The sequence below is a fragment of the Podarcis tiliguerta genome (genome assembly GCF_965153285.1).
Source record: "Podarcis tiliguerta genome assembly, chromosome: 8".
In the NCBI taxonomy this organism is placed as follows: domain Eukaryota; kingdom Metazoa; phylum Chordata; class Lepidosauria; order Squamata; family Lacertidae; genus Podarcis; species Podarcis tiliguerta.
The window spans coordinates 62,050,383-62,073,867 of NC_139541.1; the positions used below are offsets into that span (position 1 = coordinate 62,050,383).

Sequence of the window (23,485 nt, forward strand, 5' to 3'; positions counted from 1 at the left end):
CATGCGATTTTGCCATGTGTGTTAAAACACACACGCACGCACACACACACACACACACACACAGAGAGAGAGAGAGAGATTCATATTCAGCATTGCTCAGGAATTATGAGAAGCAAAAAATCAGTACAGTGGTACCTCGGGTTACAGACGCTTCAGGTTACAGATGCTTCAGGTTACAGACTCCGCTAACCCAGAAATAGTACCTTGGGTTAAGAACTTTGCTTCAGGATGAGAACAGAAATTGCGCTGCAGAAGCGGGAGGCCCCATGAGCTAAAGTGGTGCCTCAGGTTAAGAACAGTTTCAGGTTAAGAATGAACCTCCAGAATGAATTAAGTTCTTAACCTGAGGTACCACTGTACAGAGAATATCAGTGTACATTGAAAAGACCAGTCGGCCATTCAAAATTGCATTAAACTTAGGTCTGAGCAGTTTCTCCACTTGTTCCATGCTTTATGAGTATGGGTCCAATCATGGCCTTTGTCCCACTGCTTTCCCCTTGAAAACCTGCTCTTTAGATCTAAATCGGAATAAATGACAATCTGCAGAAAACCTAGTTGCCATTTGTTCCTATTCAGTGCTAAACCACAGGTTTTCTTGGAGGGAAGCGATGGGACAAACAGAGATGTGGATAAGTCCTTTAGATGAAAACTTGCTCCTTGACCACAGGAACCATCGTGCCAAATTTGGTGATGCTTAAGAGGTGCCCAAATATATACTGAATAGACAAACAAATGTGAATTACACCACACAAGCAATTTCCCCTACTATAATGTATTTTTATTGTTATTTTCACTAATATATGCATTTATGCACAATTCCCCCTAGTATATGCTTTTTGTGCACATTATTTGGTTGGAGAACTGCATTACAAAATTCGGAGAAGTATTAATTTCTAAGTATGTCTGTATTTTGATTCACATACTGTTTCAGGAAGTGCAATTTAGGTAGAGTTACCTTTAAATGAGAACTGGATCAAATTTCTCCCTCATAGTCCTCCCCACCCCGTTCTTTCTGTCACACCTTTCCCATCAAATAGAACCTGCAGTCTTAAAATTCATGTGCACTTCTCACTACCCATTCTTTCTCCAGTTGTTCCACTCTCAGGCTCCTGCCTTTGAAAGGCCACAGGTTTCCCACCTCTGCTGTATACATTTTAGATGGGAAAGGATGAAGAGCTTCTAAAAGAAATGGTTTGGCTTTTCAAGCAAGTTTCAGACACAGTTCTCTTTCTGCAAAGTAGGCAGCATTCTCTATGTTTATTAGATAGTTCCTTAAGCAACTATTGTCTTTTGGATGACTGCAGTTCTATTTGTGCATGTATATCATATGTGTCATGGTGTATTAGATATGTGTGTGGGGTAAAATACAATCAGTGTTGTTTATGAGAACACAGTATGTGGTGTGGGTTGGGCTTTTTCCTCATTGTCTTCTGTTCAAATGGATCTGTTTATACACAGTGCTTCGAAAGCACTACTGAAGAAGGAAACCAAATAAACCAACCTGCTGTTATCCAGATCTGATATTCAGTTGACAATAAGTATTAGAGAAGAAGGGGGTGGTATGATGTGATGTCATAACTTGTTCTCAAGTTGTTGTTTGTTAGGTGCTCCACGAATCACCACCTCCTGTGCAGAAGAACAGGCCTTCCTTAGTTGCTTCTTGTAACATGGAGGGGGGACTTTTAAAATCCTCCTCTCAGCAAATAGATTTAGATGTGGCAAATAGAACCTTAAAAACACAGTCTCTGTGTTGGCTTTTCCCATTAGTCTCGACTCTGCTTAACAATATTTATTTTATGACATTTATATCCCACTTTTCCTGTCAGTGAGCAAAGGGTAACAAGCATGGTTTTCCTCCCTTTTTGAGCATCACAACAACTGTGTGAGGTGAGGTAGGTTAGGTTGAGAACTCGTGGCTGAACCTAAGTCATCCGGTGAGCTTCAGATTTGAACCTGACCTGGGATTTGAATGTGGTATTTGAACCAAAAAGGCTTACCCATGCTTAATGTAGTTATGAGCACATATTTCTGGATTGTATAGGTATATTGCCCTTTCCTGTGCGGGGAAACCCCATTGGACTCGAAATCCAATGGGGTTTCCCCACACAGGAAAGCAATACTCTACACTGGATAAACCTGTAGCTGAGCCTAAGCACTTGCAACTGAAGCAATTGCTTATTCTTTCCCTGCTTACTGCCATCTTCAATCTGCTGTTACTTTTGAGTTGAATTTTATATTGTAAGCTCTTTGGGACAAGGACCTGACCTCTTGTAATCTGTAAAGCGGCATATGCAGTGGTACCTTGGGTGTCAAACTTAATTTGTTCCGAGAGTCTATTCGACTCCTGGAATGGTTCGAAAACCAAGGTGCGGCTTCTGATTATCTGCGGGAGCTTCCTGCACTCAATCGGAAACCATGGAAGCCACGTTGGACATTCAGCTTCCGAAAAATGTTCACAAATCAGAACACTCACTTCCAGGTTTACGGCGTTTGGGATCCAATTTGTTTGGGAGCCAAGCTGTTTGACAACCAAGGTACCACTGTACATTGATTGTGTTATAAATTGAGGATTTCATGGTAATGCCAGCAGTGCCCTGGAGTGATGCTATGTTCGGCATTGTGGGAAATATGTTAATAATGACTTATTGCCTCCTGATGTGTGGCGGGGGTGGTGTTGGGGTGGTGGGGACAGTTGTCAGTGCTGGGAGGAAGATTGACTGTGTGCTAGGGCCCAGCAGCTGACTGAGGTTGCTGTGTGCTAATGCTGGCCCTGAATGCTAGTTCTGATTTCTAAGAACTTAAATACAGTGACAATTGTACTTTGCAAAGGAAATACTGGGTCCTGATAAATGTTAAGAGTTAGGCTATAAATAACATTCTATAGGTGGAGACAAATAGGTATGAATGAATGGATGTTGAAGTATACCTCCTCAAGTATGAAGTAATCTAGGATGACTTCTAGACTCAAACAAGACTTTTAGAAATCACATTGTTAAATTCCTGATCTGGGACAGGGGTTTCATAAACCTCTAGCCAGTGTTATCACACATGAATTGTTGATATATACTCACCATCAGTTATAGTAGAGAGGTTTTTATCTAGGGACTGTTGTGTTTGCCTGTGTGTGTACTGGTAATAAAACAAGATTTATTTTTAATTGGCCATTAAAGCTAGATGGTTTTTTAAAATTCAGAATATCTCACTGGTCTGATCTTGGTTCCATGATGAACTGTTCTGTGTTTACCATACTATAAAATGACAAGAGTTGCCTCTTCTCCCTGTTCTTGTTCATTCTAAGTTCAGCATCACTAGAACTAGATGTTGGATTACTCACTTTTGCATTTACCGGTATATTATTCTACATTATTATGAATGTGCAGAGGTCACAAAACAAGCACACTGAAGCTTAAAACCCGAATCATACACTTGGCAGTGTCTGTACTCATACTTTTCAAGCTCCTTCAGTTTGCATTCCCCTTTTGAGCCCCTGCAGGTTGAGAATTATATTACAGGAACTGAATGTGCCGCATGCTCCACTCCATCTGACTCTACTTAGATCCAGTTCATATTTTGTATTTCACCGGCTAGGACTGGTAAAATAATAGATTTCCTTGACTCAGATTCAGTCCACTTTCTTGTCTTTTAATATGCAGCTCAAAGTTTTGGAACTCACTGTAAAATTATAATCAGTCATTAGCGCCAAGGTTTAGCAACCTGCTGAGTCCTTAACATGTTACATTTCTGAGAACCATGTTGTTAACTTTAATGAAGAGTATGTTCACATTTAAAATCCATGCCACTCTTTGAGCGTTGCAGCTTGTGTTCAGCAAATGCTCAAACTCCACATCAGTTTTTGCTATAACATTTTCTCTTCATGTTCCCGAGTATCATTCTGTCAGTACTGGGAGTGGGGGAGAGTAGGAAGGTTGATAGATCTTGGTGGTACCGAATAACAATTTCAGCACAATTATTGCACCTTTTGTTATACAATCAGGAATTCAACATAATCTATTTTATTTGGAAATTATTTTGATCTCTCCTAGTACTCTAAGAACTGTATTAGGATATTTTATAGGAGATGATGCACAAAAAGTAGGTAACAGCATACATCTAAGGCATTGCATATTTATAATGTAGCTTCAAAACTACTTAGTATCCACTTGGCTTATTCTGCAAAGTAACCCAACCCTCTTTTGACTCCATTCCACAGCTTGTAACTCACTCTATTAATTATAAATAATAGATGGATCTCCTGTTCTTGGTCCTGTGGTATATCAGAATGCTGTGCATTTTAGTCAGTATTTGTCTTATATTTTCTTTCCTTTCCTCCTCTGTTGTTGCTTTCAACCTTGGAAGCATTTATTGTTGAAATGTTATCCTGTTCCTGAAGATCACTCCATGCCATGTTTGCAGACTGCTTAGGGGCCAGGGATAATGATAAGGGGTATGTGTGTGTATGTGCACTGCATGAGGGAGACAGCGTGTCCCAATCCTGTTTCCATGTCAACGATTCAGTCCACATTTGCCATCACACAGTTGGCAGAACAGGTTTTTTTTTTATGAGAGAAACCCTATTCCCCTCTTTTTTAGCATCCTAATCTATACCAGGTTTCCTAAACTGCCTTGGTACTATGTTAAATGGCAGGACTACTTTCATGAAACTCCACTTAATAGCAGCCAACCTAGTGGTGGTGGTCTGTACTGCCATCTGGGAGACTTAAGTTAGCTGAACCATGATAGCAAAGCAAGTAGGAACTGGCACTGCTGTGGAGGCCATGTGCTCAGTAAATAACAAGAAGACAAGGGGGGGAAAGTGCACCATGTTTGTGACCAACTGTCCTGCTAAGAAAGGAGGAGCTGGCTCCCTGTGGTCTCTGCCTTCTGCCTTCCTCCTTAAGCTTCTAGTTATGTTATGTTATTTTTTTATTTTTTTATTAAAATAGGCATAAGCTGTCATTCATCAGCACTGTTTGCAGCAATATAAAATAATAAGCACAAAGTTAAAATACAACACAAAATAGGGCATCGCTGAGGGGTAAAAAAAAACCTTTCCATGCCTAAGGCCCCAGAGTCAATCCCTAGCACCTTCAATCCCTTTCTGAGACCTGAAGAGCTGCTGCCAATCAATGTCATTGGTCTCCAACTGGAGGATCAGGCCCTATTACTGGCTCACAGCCTGATTTAAGGTATGTCACAACAGAAGCACAATGTTCTTGTTGAGATATAAGAATTGGGTACCAAAATACATTCTACATCCAAAGAGGTAGAAGGCCACTGGTGTAGACAGTGTTGCACTCAATGGCCCAATTATCTAGCATAGTATAAGAAACCTTCCTATCTTCCTTTCCCCTCAAAAAAGGACAATGTGGTATAGTGGTTAGAATGTTGGGCTAAGACATAGACAAAGAGATTGAGGTTCTCCACTCAGCTATGAAACTGACTGGGTGACCTTGAGCCAGTCACTATCTTTTAGATCTGATTGTGCCGAATTAAATCTTCACATGCAGTATTATAAACCTCATTAAAGTGGGAAGTGATGCCATGCTAAATTATGATCTGCAGTCATGAGTTCACACAATTTGACTTCTAGACTTGGCCTACCATCCATACCCTTCTCTTTGCTCTATGCAAATTCAGTTGATGACAGCCCTCTCTCATTCCACTTTTCTGGCTTTTGGCATACCTTCCCCTAAGAACAAAACAAAACTCCTTCCCTCACACTATCTCCTTGAAATCAACTACTGTATATTTAAAGGGGTTTCCAAGATTTGAAAAAGCTCCCAGTTTGTATTTCTGTCTTTTATCAGCTTGCTTCTGTCCTATTGCTTTTGATCAAATCTTCACCTTGATCCATGTTGCCAACACTGTGATTCTAAGTCCACTCTTGGAAGCAAATACAACTGAATCTGCTAAGTTTATTGTCAAGTAAATGTTTTAAGCCTTCTAAGCAGACGCCGTGCTACTATGTGTTCTTGTACCAGAATCTAGCTTTCTGCTGAAACAAAATACATATTCAGTAGTAACAGCAGACATAATAGTACTCATTCTGTAAGAAGATTATTAGGTTTGGGGAAGAGGATTGGTTGAATGAAATAAATGGTCACAGAATCATAGAACTGGTGAGTTGGAAGGCATCCTGAGGGTCATCTAGTTCAACCCCCTGCAATGCAGGAATCCTGCCAACGGGGGGAGGGGCTTGAACCCCCAATCTTCTGGTTAACAGCCAAATGCACTGACCCATTGTGCCACAGAGAACCATTTTTCAAATCCCAGTGTTTGGAATAAATAGAATGCTTCAGTATTTTTACTTTTCAAATCAAGGGTTGCATTTTCCTAGATTTGTATGGAACTCAACATACTGAGTGGCTGATGCTGACTGGCATCTTTGTGAGCACAAATGTTTGTACGTAGTCATAACTGTTTCATTTTTAAAATCCCATTTCTATAATTTTATTTATTTATTTTACTTATTTTGTAGAATCTGCCTTTATAGCAAAAGGTCTGTGCTGTCTTACAGCTTGCAATGTGGAGTCAGAATCACTACATATTGACCTTTGATGACTTACATCCCAGTTTTCTGCTATGGATGGAACTCCCTATGGGATCTATTCTATTATGCAGATATACCAGATGCAGCACATATGGTTTAAATGTTTTGTTCTGAATTTTATGTTACTCCCCCTGTGGAACCTTGAACATGCCATAAATGTACGAAAACAGCATATTTACACATTATTTTCTTTCTTATATTTTTAACCAGCTTTTCAGCCAAGATTGGCTCTCAAAGCAGCTCACAACAATGATCATCCATCACGAAGATACCATGGGAGATAGTAAGTATGCATGAGTATGTGTATATCTTGCAGACTCTTTAGATCACTGCTACAGTGTAATTATTAGATAGATGATGCCCTTAAAAGAGCAAAGCTACTTTAGAACAGTAGCTTGATCTGGTGGTGTTAGTATTGTCACCGAATTAGAGAAATCTTACAGCACAATCCTATCCATGCTCACTTAGAAGCAAGTCCTATTGAATTTAATGGGGCTTGCTCCCAGGTAAGTGTGGTTAAGGATTGCAGCCTCTGAATAGACCATGGTTAGGATTGTGCTGTTGAGTAATGATAAGAGTGGTAATCTAGTTTTTAAATCTACCTAAATTTGTATATGAATAAAACAATGGTTTTGAAGAGAAATATGTTATGCTCATGAATGCATATGGAAGGGGTGTTCCATTCCTGTGTGAGAGTGATTAATGGTGGGTGCCTTTCTAGCCAAAGTAGGTAATTACTTAATGTATCTGAGTAAAGGTTGCAGTCCTAATTAAAAATGAGCAGTGGGTTGTCCAAATGGAACATAGGAAGCTGTCTTATACCATGTAAAACCATTGGTCCATCTCATTCAGTATTGTCTTAACTGATTAGCAGGATCATTCCAGGGCAGGCACAGGCAAACTCAGCCATCCAGATGTTTTGGGACTACAACTCCCATCATCCCTAGCTAACAGGACCAGTGGTCAGGGATGATGGGAGTTGTAGCTCCAAAACATCTGGAGGGCCAAGTTTGCCTGTGTCTGTTCCAGGGTTTCAAACTGGAGTGTTCCCAGCCCTACACCAGGAAATGCCAGGGACTGAACCCAGGAACTTTTCAATGTAAAACACGTGCTTCAGCGTTGACCTATGGCTCAGTGATTAGAAAAAAGCCATTGGCTATACATCTAGGAAACACCTAGGTTTTTGTGGAACATCTATCCTGTGCATGTCCATGTTGGAAAGCATGTATTGGAAATTCATTACTGAAGAAGCATGTCTATCAGGGAAGCATTTGTCAACTGGAAGATCTTGGGGTGGGGAGGGGAAGGGAAGGGAGGTGCTATCTATTCTGTCCAAAATATCTGAAAATGAGAAAGAGCTGTAGTTAGATGTATTTTGAGAGGACGGTTGGAATACCACTTCATATTTTTACATACTAGAAGCTTAAGTGAAGTAAGAGCAGTTTTTCAGATACTCTAATGTTAGGGTAACAGGGAAATTGTAAAAAAAATTGTAGTTGCTGAAACTCAAAAAGAAGAAAGGCAACTATAAAATACAGGGGTACTTCCAGTTGTGGACGGGATCTGTTCTGGAGCTCTGGTCGGATCCTGAGGTTTCCACAACCGGAGGGAACGCATCTGCACATGCGTACATGGCGGTAGAGCACTTCTGCACATGCACATGCAACAAAAACCTGGAAATATACTTCTGGGTTTGCCACCTACATATCCTGAAGTTTATGTAACCAGAGGGATATGTAAGCCGAGGTACGACTGTACTGGTGCTGGGTATAGGGGGCGCTAGGAGTTCCATCTCCCTCAATATTTTGAATCAGGGGGCCCAGACCCCCAATATTGAGGGAGTCGACACCCCCTGCTGCCGCCAGGTGCCCTCCGCACACCCCAGCCCCCACCCTGGAGCTGGGAGGGGGCTAGGATGAGCAAAGGCGAAGATCACCCTCCGCGTGTCTTGCCCCTGCAGGGAGCCCAGCGCTGCAATCCTCCTCTCCACCTGATGCCACATCGCGGAGGCAGGACACCTGTGCAGCCTGGTGCGTAATCGCTCACACGCTGGGTGGGATGCATCAAATGATGCCCCCCCCCAATGTGGGGGGTAAGTCAGTGCCCCTGCTACAAAATATTGCCTTGCATTATGAATGCTTGATAGACATATATTTTATGAATCAAACTACACTATGGTCTTGTTTGCATATCACAGTAAGCCAAGCTATGGCTTATCATAACTACCGGGTACATGAGTGTGTAGAACATGAGAGTGGAACCTGTAGCCAGCCACAATGGCTAACCCAATACCTATGGAAAGCATGCAAGCAACAACACTCCCCCCACTTTTGATTCCCATCAACTAGAGGTAGACCATACCCATCATGGCTAGTAGGCATTGATAGCCTTATCCTCCATGAATTTGTCTAGTGTTTTTTTCAAGCCATCACATTGATGGCTATCATTACAAGTTGAAAAATAACACTATAAGTCCTGCCTCCAGCCCCATGCCTGTGGCATTTTGTAGCATTTATTTTTTCATGCATCTGTTTTGTTTAGTGGATGAGCACTCACCTGCTGTCCCACTCAGGCATGAGTGTTTTCATGTTAAGTGTTAAAAACAAAAACCACGCAAAACACTAGCAAGTATTCTTCCGTGTCCTCCTCCCCTAAGCCAATGCCTCATTCGTTTGTGAACTTTTTGTTTCTTTGTTGTTGTTGTTCTTGGAGGTTATGAACTCCTGTTCCTGCATGGAAGGAACGGGTGGAAGTAGCAGCCTTGGTTGAACCTAAAATGATGGGGCCAATAATGTGATGTGACCACAAGGCAAATGAAAATTCATGATAGTGTTGTGCACATATAGGGAAGTCTTAAGGACTTCTTTGAGCTGTGTCCAATTCTGGTCAACTAAAAATGAAGTGAAGAATTCACCCAGTGTGGTTATTGGCTTATTAGCTTAAAAAGGAAGAGTGAGTTTGGATGAAAGGTCCTAGGTTCAAGAATAAACATATAGTTGGAAGTATTATACCCAATGTGTGGCTGATAAACCCAACTATGAATAAAGACAGTAAATACTGAAGTAGGCTACAACTCTCCAAAAAGGTACAGCAAAAACTAAGTAGTAGTCTTCTAGTAAATAATTGTACTATCTTCCTGAATCAACCATGGGATAAAAAACCTAAGCTTTAACTTGAACTGGTTAACTGCATGAAGGGTGCTGTGTAATACTTTAGTGTTTCAATACTGTTTACTGTTCTTCATATGAAGTCATAACTGGAGATATCTAACTCCAATTAATGTGGGTTAACTTGAAGAGGTTATTGGGTGAGTGGATTTGTAGAGTGCTGAGAAGACTTGGTGTATGGATTTCTGCTTTCCTGTCAAGTTTTATTGTGGTTTCTGTAGTAAAGAATTTCACCTGTCAGCTTGGCTGGTTAGCCCGTTGTCATGTGGTACACTTTGGTCTTTCCTTTTATGGCCCTTGTATGCTTACCTGAGCTATCTGAATTTGTTTTTACTACACATATTGCTCTGGTGAGGTGTACCTTGCATGCTTCTGCTGTTGGCCTAATATAATCTGGATGATGAAGGCACCTAGTAGATGTTTAGATTTACCAGATCTCGTATTGAGCGGTAGGGTACACACGTTGTACTCAACAAGAGACTAGCTTTGAACCTTGCACACTACATCTGACACTGCTAATGCAGCATGGCATCAGAGCTCTGCACCTTGCGATCCATTGCAACATGGCAGGGGTTTGGGTGCACACTTCTTGTCTCACATGTTGTTACTGATGAAACCTTATGGATAGAGGATGCTCCTGAATTCCCTGCAACCCTAAACAGTAATCATAGAGAATTTAGTTCACTAGTGTTGCTTGAACAAAGTAACTAACCATTGTCATAGAATGGCTAGTGGGATAATGGATTTTGCTGCAATGGATTTATTGCAACACAACTCTTAATAATGTTTATGCAGAAGTAAGTCCCCCAGAATTAAGAGGGATTTAGCCCAATTAAGTATCCTTGGAACTGCGTGTTTGATGTCCGGACTGCATGAAGTGTGAGAATGCATAAAATTGTCCTGGTTAAAAAGTATTAAACTGAACAGCCTACATTATTGGTAATAACAGTTGGGGTGGTGTGAATTTTCCACGATTGCTCTTGGGATATCCTCCTTGAAGTTTTGATCTATTCTAGTTGCCCTTCTACCAGTCCCTCTATGCGGTGCCTCGTTAATCCCTTCTGCCCTTAAAGGCACGAGTCCTGGCCTTTCTTGGTTGCGGGAGTCTTTGTGCCCTGAGCAAATGAGAGGAAGCACCGGAGCATTCGCTTGCGAGGCTTCTGAGAACTGGCGGGAATGGGGCTTTGCGAGCAGTTCTGTTCACCTAGCTTCCTCCAACCCGCCTTGTGTTTTGTCAGCAGAGAAGCTTCCTTTTGTGGCTCAGAGGCTGAGCTCGGCTCCCTTTGCCGCCGATCCGTGGCGGATTTTGCGAGCGGCAGGCTGCTGTTAGCTTCAAGCTTCAGCCTTGCTGAGTTGAAAGCGTCCAGGGCCTGGCAGCTCCTCCTTTGTGAGGGGGGAGGGGAAGAAAGCTCCAGTCCGGGCCATATTCCAGTCCGGGTTTGGCAGGCTGCCGCGGCGCTGGGTAAAATGGCAGTGCTGAGCCTCGTGTCGGAGTGAGCAGGACTCGGCGGACGAGAGTCGGAAGCTGCCGCCACTCGGCTCGCCTAGTCTAGCCTCTCCGGCCGCACCGCCCGGCTCCGAGAACGGGGGTCCGTCCGATCCTCCCTCGCCCGCCGTGTCCCCCTTCCCTTCCTCCTCTCCCACACCGGGAGCCCCGTCCTGCCCCCCTCCCCCTTTCCTCCTCCTCCCCCTTTCTCCGCCGGCTGCAACTGAGCGAGGAGGCACAGTGGGGCCAGGCCCCTCGCACCCGCGTCCAGCCCGCCGGAGCTCGCCGCGCCTCGCTCGCCGCGCCGGGGGAGGAATGAGACCCCGTTGTCCCGAGGATCCCACCGCCGCCTGAGCGCGGAGGAGGAGGAGAGGAGCGGTGAGGCCTTGTGCCGGCCGGCCGGCCAAGCAGGGAGTAGGTCGGGGGAGGAGGAGGCGGGGGAGGGGGGCTGGCTGGGTGGGGAGGGGGGATCATGGCCGCTCAGGTGGCCCCCGCCGCCGCGAGCAGCTTGGGTGCCCCGGCTCCATCCGAGCTGAAGAAAGCAGAGGTGCAGCAGCGGGATTGTTCGTCGGAGGAGGCGGGGGGCGAGGCGGCGGCGGCGGCAGAGCGCGGCGGAGAGAAGCAGTCGGAAAGTGAAGGTCCCCCGGGAAAGGAGCTGCAGGACGGGGCCGAAAGCAATGGCGGGGGCGCAGGGGCCGAGCCCGACCTGAAGAGCTCCAACGGGAACCCGGGCCCTAGGCCCGTCGCCACACTGAACAATAACCTCCCGGAGCCGCCCGGCGGTGGTGGCGGCGGTGTTAGTGGCGGCAGCAACAGCAGCGACGGGGTGGGGACGCCGCAGCAACAACCGCCGCAGCAGCAACAGCAGCAGCCTCCCCCTACTCATCCGGCCGCCTTGCCCCCGCCAGCCTACGGTTTCGGGCAGCCCTACGGTCGAGGCGCCCAGGCTGCTGCGGCCGTCGCCGCGGCCGCTGCCTTCCACCAACATGGCGGACAACAAAGCCCTGGCATGGCAGCGCTGCAGAGCGGGGGCCTGGAGCAGCCGTATTCGGGGCCCACCGGGGGCCCCCCGGGGCCGCCCCCTCCCCAGAACTCCCACGGCGGCGGCAGTTCGGAGCACGGCTTCCCCAACCACCAGTACAACAACTACTACCCTACAGCCGGGCGCAGCGCTGGCGCCTACCCGCCTCCCTCTCAGGCCTACGCCCTGAGCTCCCCTCGGGGAAACGCTCAGAGCCCCGCGCAAGCCGGGGCCAAACCTCCAGCTTCGGCATTCCAGCAGCAGCGTTTCGGGGCCATGGGGCCCTCGGCCGCCGCCGTCGGCGCAGGAGGAAGCGCAGGAGGAGGCAGCGGCGGGGGCGCCACCCCGCAGCCCACTTCCACCCCCACCCTCAACCAGCTGCTCACCTCCCCAAGCTCGGCTCGGGGCTATCAAGGGTATCCCGGGGCCGACTACGGGAGCGGGCCCCAGGATGGGGGAGCGACGGCCAAGGCCCCGGCAGCAGCGGACATTGCCTCCCAGTACACTGGGGGCACCAGCCAAGGCTGGGCGGCAGCAGCCACGGGAGGCCAACAAAGGAGTCACCACGCGCCCATGAGCCCCGGGAGCAGCAGCGCTGGAGGGGGACAGCCGCTCACCCGGACTCAGCAGGTAAAAAGGCACCGGGAGGGCGGGGAGAGGACCGGGGCAGCGGGCGCACATGGGCTGGGGGTTGGGTGGTCAGCTGGGCGCAGGTGAGGGAAGGGGCTTGAGGACGCCTCTGGCCGTGGGAGGGCAAGGGCAGGAGGGGAGCGCACTCGAGGTCGAAGTTGGGGTGTCCTTTAACGTGACAAGCTTTCTGTGGTCGTCTTCGGGCCCACATTACTAGGGAGCTGCCATTGTCTGTCTCTTTCCTCTGTCTCTAAAATGGCTGCCTCTCTGCCTTCCCTTCCTCCCTTTCCCAGCCTTTGTGTAAGCTCTCTTGGAGAGAGCCCTTCTCCTTTCCCCCTTTCCTGTCCCGGCTGGGAGCCTTTAGGGGGGTCCTGGGGTGGGGTGGGGTGGGGTAAGGCTTGCCACCACCACCTCTGGGGAGGGAGGGGTTGGGGTGGCAAAAATAGCTCCATGTTGCTGGGTTGGAAAAAAGAGGGTGTGCTGAGCAGATTGCTGCTGTTCAGCTCTACTGTGCTCCACTCCTTTGCGGCTCCTTTTTCCTCTCTTGGTGTGGGTTGAATTGAGCTGTTCCTGTGCTTCCAGGGGGTAAGAAGAGGGCAAGTGACCTGCTCTGACACCCTCATCTTGTCCAGGCTAGCTGAAGCCATTTTCTGAGCAGCCTTTTTAGATAGCCTAGTGCCTTGAGTTCCTGCTTGGAAGTGCTGGTAAACAGTTCAGTGATTGGAGTAGTAAGTGCAGATTGCTTTGGTTTGGGATTTGAATTATGGAGGTAAAATCCTTCTGTCAAAGCCAGGAGACAGTTGGTCTTAGGTTGACATCCTATCTGTGATCTGATTGGCTCCCCATCTCCTGCTCTTGGCCATTTATAATTGCCTCTGATGTAATGGTACAACAATCCTGATGAGCTCATAAACTTTTACACTCTGCTTTTTCTACCAGCCATAACCCACTGCCACTTTCTGCCTTTTTTTTTTTAATTCCACAGCTGAAATTGGCTGTGACCTTGAGGAGGTTCAGCAGGAGCAGATCCACAGACGCTGCCCTCGATGCATTGTGCCTGAAACAAAAGAGGGAGCAATGGCATTTTGTTGTACCTTGGATTTATTTTGCTTGTTAAGCCTTATGCAGCCAGGAGTAGATTCTATAGGGCTGAAGCAACAATGGGGCGTGTGTGTGTGGATGCTTTTCTGTCAAACCAATATGTTTTTGGTTTTGTGACTTTCCTGGGTATAAGTGATTTCTCTAGTTTTAAGTGTTCATCTGTTTCTAGTAGAAATTGACCATTATAGTAAAATACCAGCTACAGAACCAGAAATGCTGCAAATGTTGTAATTTAATATTTTCAGAATTGTCATTTTATTCTGAAAGGCAATAAAATAGCATAATTTTCTTAGGGGGGAAAGAGTTGAAAGTTTGCATTTAATATAATTTAAAGACTTTTCAACATACAAAAAAACCCCCAGAAACAAAACAAGAAATAAGAAAGAAAGAGAATGAACAGAAAAGCAAGCAGACGGAGAGATAAAAATAACAGAATAAAGAGAAAGATGGGAAAATAAGTAAGAGTGATTTCAAACTATCCATCTGTTAGTTGTCCCTGTAAAAGTTCCTCATAATAATCCAGTGCAATGTCCAGTTATTCCTCCCTCTGCTAGCTGATGTTTGCATCAGAATCATAGAATTGCAGAGTTGGAAGGGACCCTGAGGATCATCTAGTCCAACCCCCCTGCAGGAATATGCAGCTGTCCCATACAGGGATCAAACCTGCAACCATGCCACTATCAGCACTGTACTCTAACCAACTGAGCTATCCAGGCTGTATCGGCTGTAACAATATTGGGTAATGAACAGAAGAACATAGAAATTCTTGATATTTTCCTGGATATAACATAGTTCAGTAAATAAGTGTTTAGTATCATAAGCAAATTTGGAATTTAAAAAATGAAGTCATTTCACAAGTTATGTGATGGATGATGTCTCTGGTTTTAGAAGTCCATAATCTAAATCTGATTTATTGAAGTGATGAGAGACCAGTATTCTTTCTTGGTCCTCCCTTGTCATCTTCAAGGTTCTAGGTCAGGACTTGTTCAGATTATAGTTTAAAGTTTCCCAATTTTTCTGTAAACTAACCCCTAGAAAAAAGTTTGGTTTAATTGTGTTCTTTAATTACTGTGGTAAGGACAATTCTTAATTATGCTCGAATCCCTTTAACTTTATAAGCATTTTAAATTTTTTTTTTTGTTAAGTTTCTTACTTGTGTGCTTTCTTCAGCTCATTTTTTAAAATTGTTAAGATCTTTATACTACTGGCACTTATAGAGTAGCTGGTATAGAAGAATGGTCTCCATCCCAAGGAGCTTGCAATACAGTCATACCTTGGGTTACAGACTCTTCAGGTTGCACGTTTTCGGGTTGCACACCACACCGAACCCGGAAGTACCAGAATGGGTTACTTTCAGGTTTTGGCGCATTCGTAGAAGCGCTGAATCGCAACCCGCAGCGCCACATTTGCGCACGTGCGGGTTGTGAACGCTGTGGGTTGCGAAAGTACCTCCTGTATGGATCACATTTGCAACCCGAGCGTCCACAGCGTCCACTGTACTAGAACATGACTCTGGAGGGAAAGAAAAATGAAAGATACTGACCATGAGAGAAATTCTGGCTATTGAACTAATTCAACTCAAGTAGTATTTTTAAAAGTTTCTGGGCATTTTGCACAACACAGGATACAGTGATTATTTGTGTGCTGGGTTGAGCCTCTGAGGATGTTTTGTAGGGCTAATTCACATGCTACAGGCCAGCAAAGCCTGGTACACTTAGTAGGGAGTCTGCAGTCAGTCTTAGCAGCCTGAAGTTCTTGAGTGAGGCCTATTAATTTCAGTTACAGTTTGCACTTTTAAGGATTCACATTTGGATGTATCCTAAACATTGAAATATGTGAAGAGGCCCTCTATATTATATAGACAAGGCTTGTTCATACATTACATTGCAGACCACATTTTATTAGAGAAGGTCTGGTTACTCTGTAGCAGTCCTGTTTCTTATTCATGGTTAAAACCAGTCTTGATTGTTTAAGGCGGTGGTTTTCAACCTTTTTGAGTCCATGGCTGCCTTGATGAACTACATCCTTCTGCAGCACTCCTGTGGGGATCAGGAGCCCAGTTATGTCACCCCATGCTTGCAGAACTGGCAGAGCTCTCACCCTTTTTCAAACATGCTCCCTTGAGTGTTCCTTCAGCATCCTTTCCCCTCTCTTTGGGAGTCCTCTGGGCAGCCGCCCCTCGTCTGAGCTGCCCCACCTGCCCCAAAGAGAAGTGCCTCCTCACCCTGCCCCACAGAGGCCTGAGAAACACCCCTTTGCCAGCCTCGGAGGCACCATTCACCTGGGAAGCTTGTAGCCAGGGCTGCTGCAACAAACAGCTGTGCAAGCCTTTGGCAGGCAGAGGCGCAAGAGGGCATTAGAGGAGGGAGGGAGGGAAAAAGGGACAGAGGCCAGTGTTGCCAGCGGCCCCCTTGACCATCATTCAAGGCACCCCAGGGTGCCATGGCACGCTGGTTGAAAACCACTGGTTTAATGATAGGCATTTAGGTGTGAAGCTATTAATGTGTCAATATCTGGAATTAGTGGGTAGATAGTAGAAGCTGAAATTTATAAGTCAAAATGGTTCTCTTTTTAAACCAACTTCCTATCAGTATGCATGTTGGCATCTTTTGAGTGGGGATTAGAGAGGGAAGAAATGGTGTACATACTGAACCAGGCATCTTAAACATTTTCAGACCGTGGGCCCACTTTATACCCAAACATGCATTTGGGGACCCATTTCTTAATCCTTTACACTATATTTTTATAGTGGTAATACTGTTACAACCTACTTGGGATTAGGCTGCGACCTCCCAGTTTAAGACTAGTGCCTTAGACAGATATTGGATGGGTAGTAGAAAAACAATCTATAGAGTTAAGGATGAGTTCCTTCTCTTCCCTATCTTGGTGGCTAGGTTAGTTTGAAGCATACAAGTGAGCTTGAAAAATTTCTTGAAGGTGTGCAAGTTTTGTAAGGTTTTGGTTCAATGTTGGTTTTTGGACCTTGCATGAATCTTTGTTCCAAGTCTTGGGTATAGAGGGAAGAATGCAAAATAAGATCAGAAATGAAATACATTAAGGCTGTATACATACCATACATTTAAAGCACACAGCTTCTCCCAAATAAGCCTGGAAAGTTATTTGTTAGGGGTGCTGGGAATTGTAGCTCTGCAAGGAGTAAACCACAGTTCCCAGGATTCCTTGGCGGATGTTGTGTACTTTTAAGTGTATGATGTATATACAGCCTAATTTTTGTTTTCTGCAACACTGTTGCGTGATTTGATTTGATAATTGCTACATCCGACTTGGGCTGCAATCCTAAAAACACTTGATAGGGAGTAAGATTCATTTGGACTCAAGGGAACCTAAGCATGTGCTGTTAGTCCCTTGGGTGCAACTGTTGTAGCAGTATCACAGTTTATCTGTTCAGCATTACGTGGAAGGTTATTATATATTTAAAATTAAATAGACTCTGAAAACAGCAAGATGAGAGAACCTCCACAAAATGTGTACTTGAGGAATACCCTTTTCATGGAAATAAATATGTGGTATTTGTGCCTGCTGCTGAGGTTGATATAGATACATACTGCCTGTTATGATGTTTCTGAATGGGAAATCAAAGTGAGTAAAGGGAACAGATTTTCTGCTTGAAGTATAATAGAGTGGAAATCTAGAGAGTTCCTGATGAATTCTGAGTGACTGGCATAGGCTCTGTAGTGTATCTAGAGAAAGTGAGGAACTTTGGGACCAGTTGACTGGCTAATGTTCATCATACTGCAATACCTACTACCCCTTAAATGTTTTCTAAATGAAGGAATGCAAATTGATCTTCCAAAACTGACTGTTTGACCTTTATATAGCAGCAAAAGTGAAATTTGGAACTTTAAGTGATCACCTCTTTGCAAACTTCAGTGAAGCTGTGTTCTCACCAAGCAGTTTTTCCTGAACTCCGTTTTTAAAATAATGGCATACTTACAAAAAGATACATTCTGGCATCTATCTTTGGTCTGTACTATTGCTATTCAAGTGTAGGTGTTCAGGCTAGAGTGCTTTCAATTAAATTGGTGCTAAGCGTTGCTGTGATACCTTGGAATCAGAAGCTGTGTCCTAACTGCTGTGCTGTCTACTGAGTACTGTATATCTTAGATTATGTGAGACTTTGTATAAAGTAACATGGGACCAGTGAGCCATTCCACACAATAACAAAATGTTGGGAAAATGTGGCCTAGTTGCCTCAGGAATATATCTGTATATTTGGTTCTGCATATGTTTTTTCACAAAAGCTAGAGGAGGTAAGCAACCAGGTCAGGAAAATCATTTGATGTTCCCAGGTGCCAGAATTAAATTGTTGGGTGTTGTAACTCTGTAGACATTCCTGGCTTGAGAAGAGATAGTTACTAAGGAAGATGCTGACAAAACAACACTGCTTTGAAAATTATCCCAGTTAGTTGAACCTGCAGAACTCTTCAGTGCAAGGTCATAGTTCGAAATAAGAAAAATGCACTGCACATCCATAACTTGGTCATGTGTCCTCCTGGGGGAAATTGGCTCTTATATAGGTGTGGGCAGCGTGTCTTGTCTTCTAATGATGCAAATGAAAATACTATAGTCCTGGAAAGTTGTATCAAATATAAACTTTATCACCATACCATGGAGATTAGCAGAGACTAGAAAACTCAGTTGGTTAGAGCATGGTGCTGATGATGCCAAGGTTGCAAGTTTGATCCCTGTATGGGTCAGCTGCATATTCCTGCATTACAGGGGATTGGACTAGATGATCCTCAGGGTCTCTTCCAACACTGCAATTCTATGATTCTGTATACAGTTTTCATGGATGTGTAAAATGTCAATCCGTTTATGTTTAGATCCCACAGTCTGCATTCAAACTTAACATTAAACCACACTTTGTAAAGATTGCAGAAACGGCTGCCTGAGAGTGGTATGTTACGCCCCCTTACTGCTTCCTTTTAAGCTAGTGCATAAGGCAGTGTTTAAGGAGGCTTTTTTTAGTTGTTTCTGTATTAATGATATGCTCATGCTGTTGGGTTTATTCTTTCACATATTTGGTTTTTATTTTTCACAGTAAGTCGTTCTATGTGTACTTTGCTGGTGGCATTACCTCTGAACATGCACAACCTTGCAAGATCATAATCCGCAGTTTGAATCCGCAGTTACAAACTAGTGTCCATATTAATTGTGGTTTGTTACGTCTGAATTCACGAGCCACGTTTAGGCCTGTTGCTCTACTTCAGATGCTCCAGCATGGGGAAGAGAGACAATTTAGGAACTTAAGAAGCAGAGTACTGAGCAGATGGAAAACAAATGTAGAGTAGGAGATCTAAGTCATGGTTTGTTTGCTGTGCATCAGAAAGCCTAAACGATGGTGTATAAGCTTTTTATGTATGGTTGGTAACACTGTGATTTGACATAGTGCCACAGTGTCTACATTCTAAATTGTTCACAGAGAATTGTCTTCTAGAGTTTGGGCTTTTTTGTTTCTAAACTGAACGGCTTTTAATCTGGCTTTTGTTTCTGGTTCTTGAATCATATCATCTTGTTCTTGTGCATGAGGGCGGGCACTCTTATTTTGGAAAGGTGGTTTCTAAGTCTGTAGATTGAATTGTTGCCCACCCCTGAATTAAAGCTTGTGCGTCTTGAGGGTAAAATGCAGTGAAGTCCAGTTGTATTGCCCTTCAAATGCTGAGTTTACTGCTGGGGATGGCTAAACCCCCCTTTGCTAATTTGTACAATAACTTGTATAGTAATAATATTATGCCAAGGTTCTTAATCGAGTTATGTACTGTGGAGCCAATGGGACTGTTGCTTTATGAACCATTTCTGGTCAGAATCTCCTGCCAATGTTCTAAACTAATTGGTCTCTTTCCACTGTCATTTCAACTGTCTTTTTTTTTTTTTTTGGCTTAATGTTGAGTAGTAATATTGTAATAGTTCATTCACAAATTGTGCCCTGTAGGGAGGGATTTTTCTGGCACCAGGAGCTTTTAAAATGAGAATATGAAGAGGAAACTGCCTGAATTTTTAAAGCTTCTTGGATTCAAATTAGAAATTAGGCATATTCTAACTAGAGAGGAGGCTCCAGCTTTAAGAACTTTTGAGTTGACAGTCAGTGTTCTGGTAAAAAGGTTAAGATTGCAATGTTCCTGTGTTCTTTAAAAGGTAAAGGTAAAGGGACCCCTGACCGTTAGGTCCAGTCGCGGACGACTCTGGGGTTGCGGCGCTCTTCTTGCTTTACTGGCTAAAGTAATGGCTGGCAAATGAGTAGTGTGCTACAAAATTTCAATGTGAAGCCATTCTTTCCCTCTTTCCTGTTTTGGACCTAACCATGGTACATACATTAAAGCTGTAGTGATAGAAATTGTAACCAATGGGAGGAATAAATTAATGGCAATAGGGTACAGGGAGAAGAGTCTGTGGTATGCTTTCATTCTGAGCCATGGTTAGGAAACAACACTACATCTGCACTTGATCAATAGCATTGTGCGCTTTCATTCTAAATAGGTGAACTTCAGTATTTTAAGATTTATTTATATTTGTGAAACAACAACAACCAGGTTTCTAAATAGCTGCTCACCTGCTATGCCAAGTAAGAATGGACTTCTGGGTGACCATGTTGTGAACCTGGAAGGTGATTGGATATTTTTTTAAGGCAACAAATGACTTATGTAGGCTGGCAACTTTTTTGACTTGTTTGAAAGGCTGGAAAAGTACCTTTCTAATTTCTTCATCCCCCAGCTCAATTGTATTACAGCCAGAGAGACATCATGCAATTAGGAATTCATTTCACTTTGAAGGAATGAAATATATAACTCTTTGGGGGTTGCATTTGAGGTCAATAGGGTGGAGCATGCGAAAGCATACCTAATTGCCATTCTTGGTCAGATCTATGTTCCCATCTTTCCATTTTCGCTCTGATAGATGCAGTACCTCAAGGATCTCTACTATAGACCCTCAGCATCTGCTGGTTTGGGCCATCTTTGCTGACAAGCTTATTCTCTTGGTGCTTCACTTTCATTAAAATTGCTTATGCTGGCTTTAGAGAAGCATTTCACGGATGTGTGTTCATTGTTAACTAGCTCCATCTTACGATGGTGATCAGTTTGAGTGAACGACCCTTGAAATATGACCCAAGCCATAGACTAAAAATCAATTTTCTATATGATGGCAGGTGTTTGAACTTTTTCTTGTAATTTGATACAACCCACTCACCAATGTGGCTCCATTTTCCTGCATGGCAAAATATGGTCGTAGATTTCATATTTGGTCAATCTGTGTTGTGAACTCATGTGTACTGGTTGTACTTTAATGAAATCTGCTAAGAATGGGAGGAGGGAGAGAAGGCAGTTTATTTTTAATCCTGTAAAATGATTTGGGCAGTGTATTTGTTAGCAGCTTTATTTTTATTTGAAGTATCTGTGCCCAGGCTTACTATTGATACATTACATTCACAAGTAGGCCTGGGTGATATATCAATATTATACGCAAGTAGGAGTGGGATCGTGGCTGCTCAGCTGGGGAGCATGAACCCCTGCTCCCCAGCTCTGAGAGCCCTAACCCCACTCCTGCTTCCATAGCTGCCCAGCTGGGGAGCGAGGAAACAGGCATGGGCAAAAGTGAAGGCAGTCAAACACATGGAGCCTGACAGGCTCTGTGCAATTGGCTACTGCCACTTGGTCTATCTTCGTGGAGTGGGGTGTGTGCGAGGTAGCTCACCCACCTCCTATGCTGGTGAAGACAGAGGGAACCTCAAAAAGGAGCCCCAGGTCCCTGAGCTTGCTCAGCTGGGGCCAGGGGCCAATGTAGCTTCTTTTAACATTGCGGAAACCTAGCTAGTGATACATCATATTGTTAAAAATGCAACATCACCCAGCCCTATTCACCAGGTGGCTTTCAAAGAACATCATGAACAATCAAAAACCCATACAATCACAATAAAATAGAAAAAGTAGGAATAGACTTAAGTAGCTTCAAAAATTTATGGAGAGGCAGTACAACATCCTTGCTCTTAATTGAAAAGTTGTAGAGAGAAGAGCTGTTCTAATGGTAGTCAAACCCCTCTGAGGTGTGAGTGTTCTATAAATAGAGAAGGCCCTCTCCTCCCAAAACAGAAGCACCTGTATGCTTTCACTGATGAACCCAACACACAGGTACATTTATGTGGGAACAAGGAGTACCCTGAGCCCAAGCCATTTAGGGCTTTAAAGGTTAGGACCCATGCTTTGCATAGTGCCCAGACACATAGTGGATGCCAGTGGAGCTGTTTTTTAACAATAGCACAGTGTTCCCTGTGGCAAGTTCCAAATAATAATTAGCTGCTATGGGGTGTAGCCAACTAAGGTCTTCTCAAGAGTAGACCTATCAAAATTAATGAACCTAAGCTGGTTGTGTCAGGTAATTTCAAGGGGTCTGCTTTGAGTAGGACTAGCATTGGAATCAACGCTATATCTTGCATCTGCTGATGTTTAAAATTTGCCTTCAAAGGCAGACCCAAATGCAGTTGTGACCGGAAGCATGTGATCCTGTACAAGAGGGATCAACATTGGCATTTTAATCAGAGCTTGTGAAAGGTACTTTATGCCATTGATACTGTGTGAACATCTAAAATATAAATCAGACCAGTAAGTACACTAAAGTTGTGAGGCTGTTCCTTAAGGAGAAATGCAACCCATCCAGAACAGGATGGAACACTATATTCCAAGTTTACCTGTATATTGCTCTTAAGGAAGAAAAAAAGAGGTAGTTGATAAATGTTCTTTGAAATTCTTCCTCCCCCCATAAACATATAGGTACAAATTTTAACTAAAACGACAACGGCAATAAAAGATTTTAAATATTAGGAGAGAAAAATTATTAACCACCTTGTCATAGAAACTGTTGCTATACATACATATTAGGTAAAAGTAAAATGGGAGGTGGCATAGACATCTAGGTGCTTTGCTATCATAAAATCCATATTTTGAACAGCTTGAGAACAGTTACAAGCATTGTATGTGTGTGCCATTCCCCTAATCTCCCAAATTTAGAGGTGAGTGGATCCCTGTGCAGTGAAAACAACACATTCTTGCACGAGGAGGGAGTGTGCTATCTGCAGGTTCAATTAAACCTCAATAGAATCAGGGCCCTAAAAGGGGGATGTGAAGCCCCAGTAACGAATAGGCCATTGAGGACTGAGTATGCTCAATGGGCAAGAAATGCTGATTAACTGTTATGGTGTGGAGGAGGGTCAATGGAAAAGTGTGGGAATAGAATGAAGTATCCCAGAAAAAGACAAGGCTTGCTGGCTGGTATACTGAACAGGAGTACTCCGCACTGCAACATTTTATTGCAGGTCCACTTGTATAACCTGAAAACACATTGGACAGTTTTGTGGAAAAACTAAGCCTTCCAGTTATATATTATGACTTTTCATTTGTTTAAACATGAATGTATGGGTTTTTGTATCTTTCTTACTACCCCCTTCATTTTGGATCATCAAGTGACTATTTAATTGTTGTGTTGTGCTCATGATGGGCTGGACAGCAATGAAGAGAACG

General features: G+C 43.9%; 1 protein-coding gene across 5 annotated transcripts in view; it reads left to right on the forward strand.

The window, feature by feature from the left end:
• ARID1A (AT-rich interaction domain 1A) overlaps positions 1-23,485 on the forward strand; it is a 123,050-nt gene that overhangs the window by 24,804 nt on the left and 74,761 nt on the right. For 4 of the 5 annotated variants that reach the window (XM_083454690.1, XM_083454691.1, XM_083454688.1 and 1 more), the window contains one exon: positions 6,761-6,833. Coding sequence is in view for 1 of the 5 variants with exons in the window: in XM_083454687.1 (XP_083310813.1) it covers positions 11,676-12,854 (1,179 nt within the window). In the remaining 4 variants the exon portion in view is untranslated. Of the gene's footprint in view, positions 1-6,760; positions 6,834-11,134; positions 12,855-23,485 lie in introns of those variants that run through there. The other variant, XM_083454687.1, reaches the window with a different exon arrangement.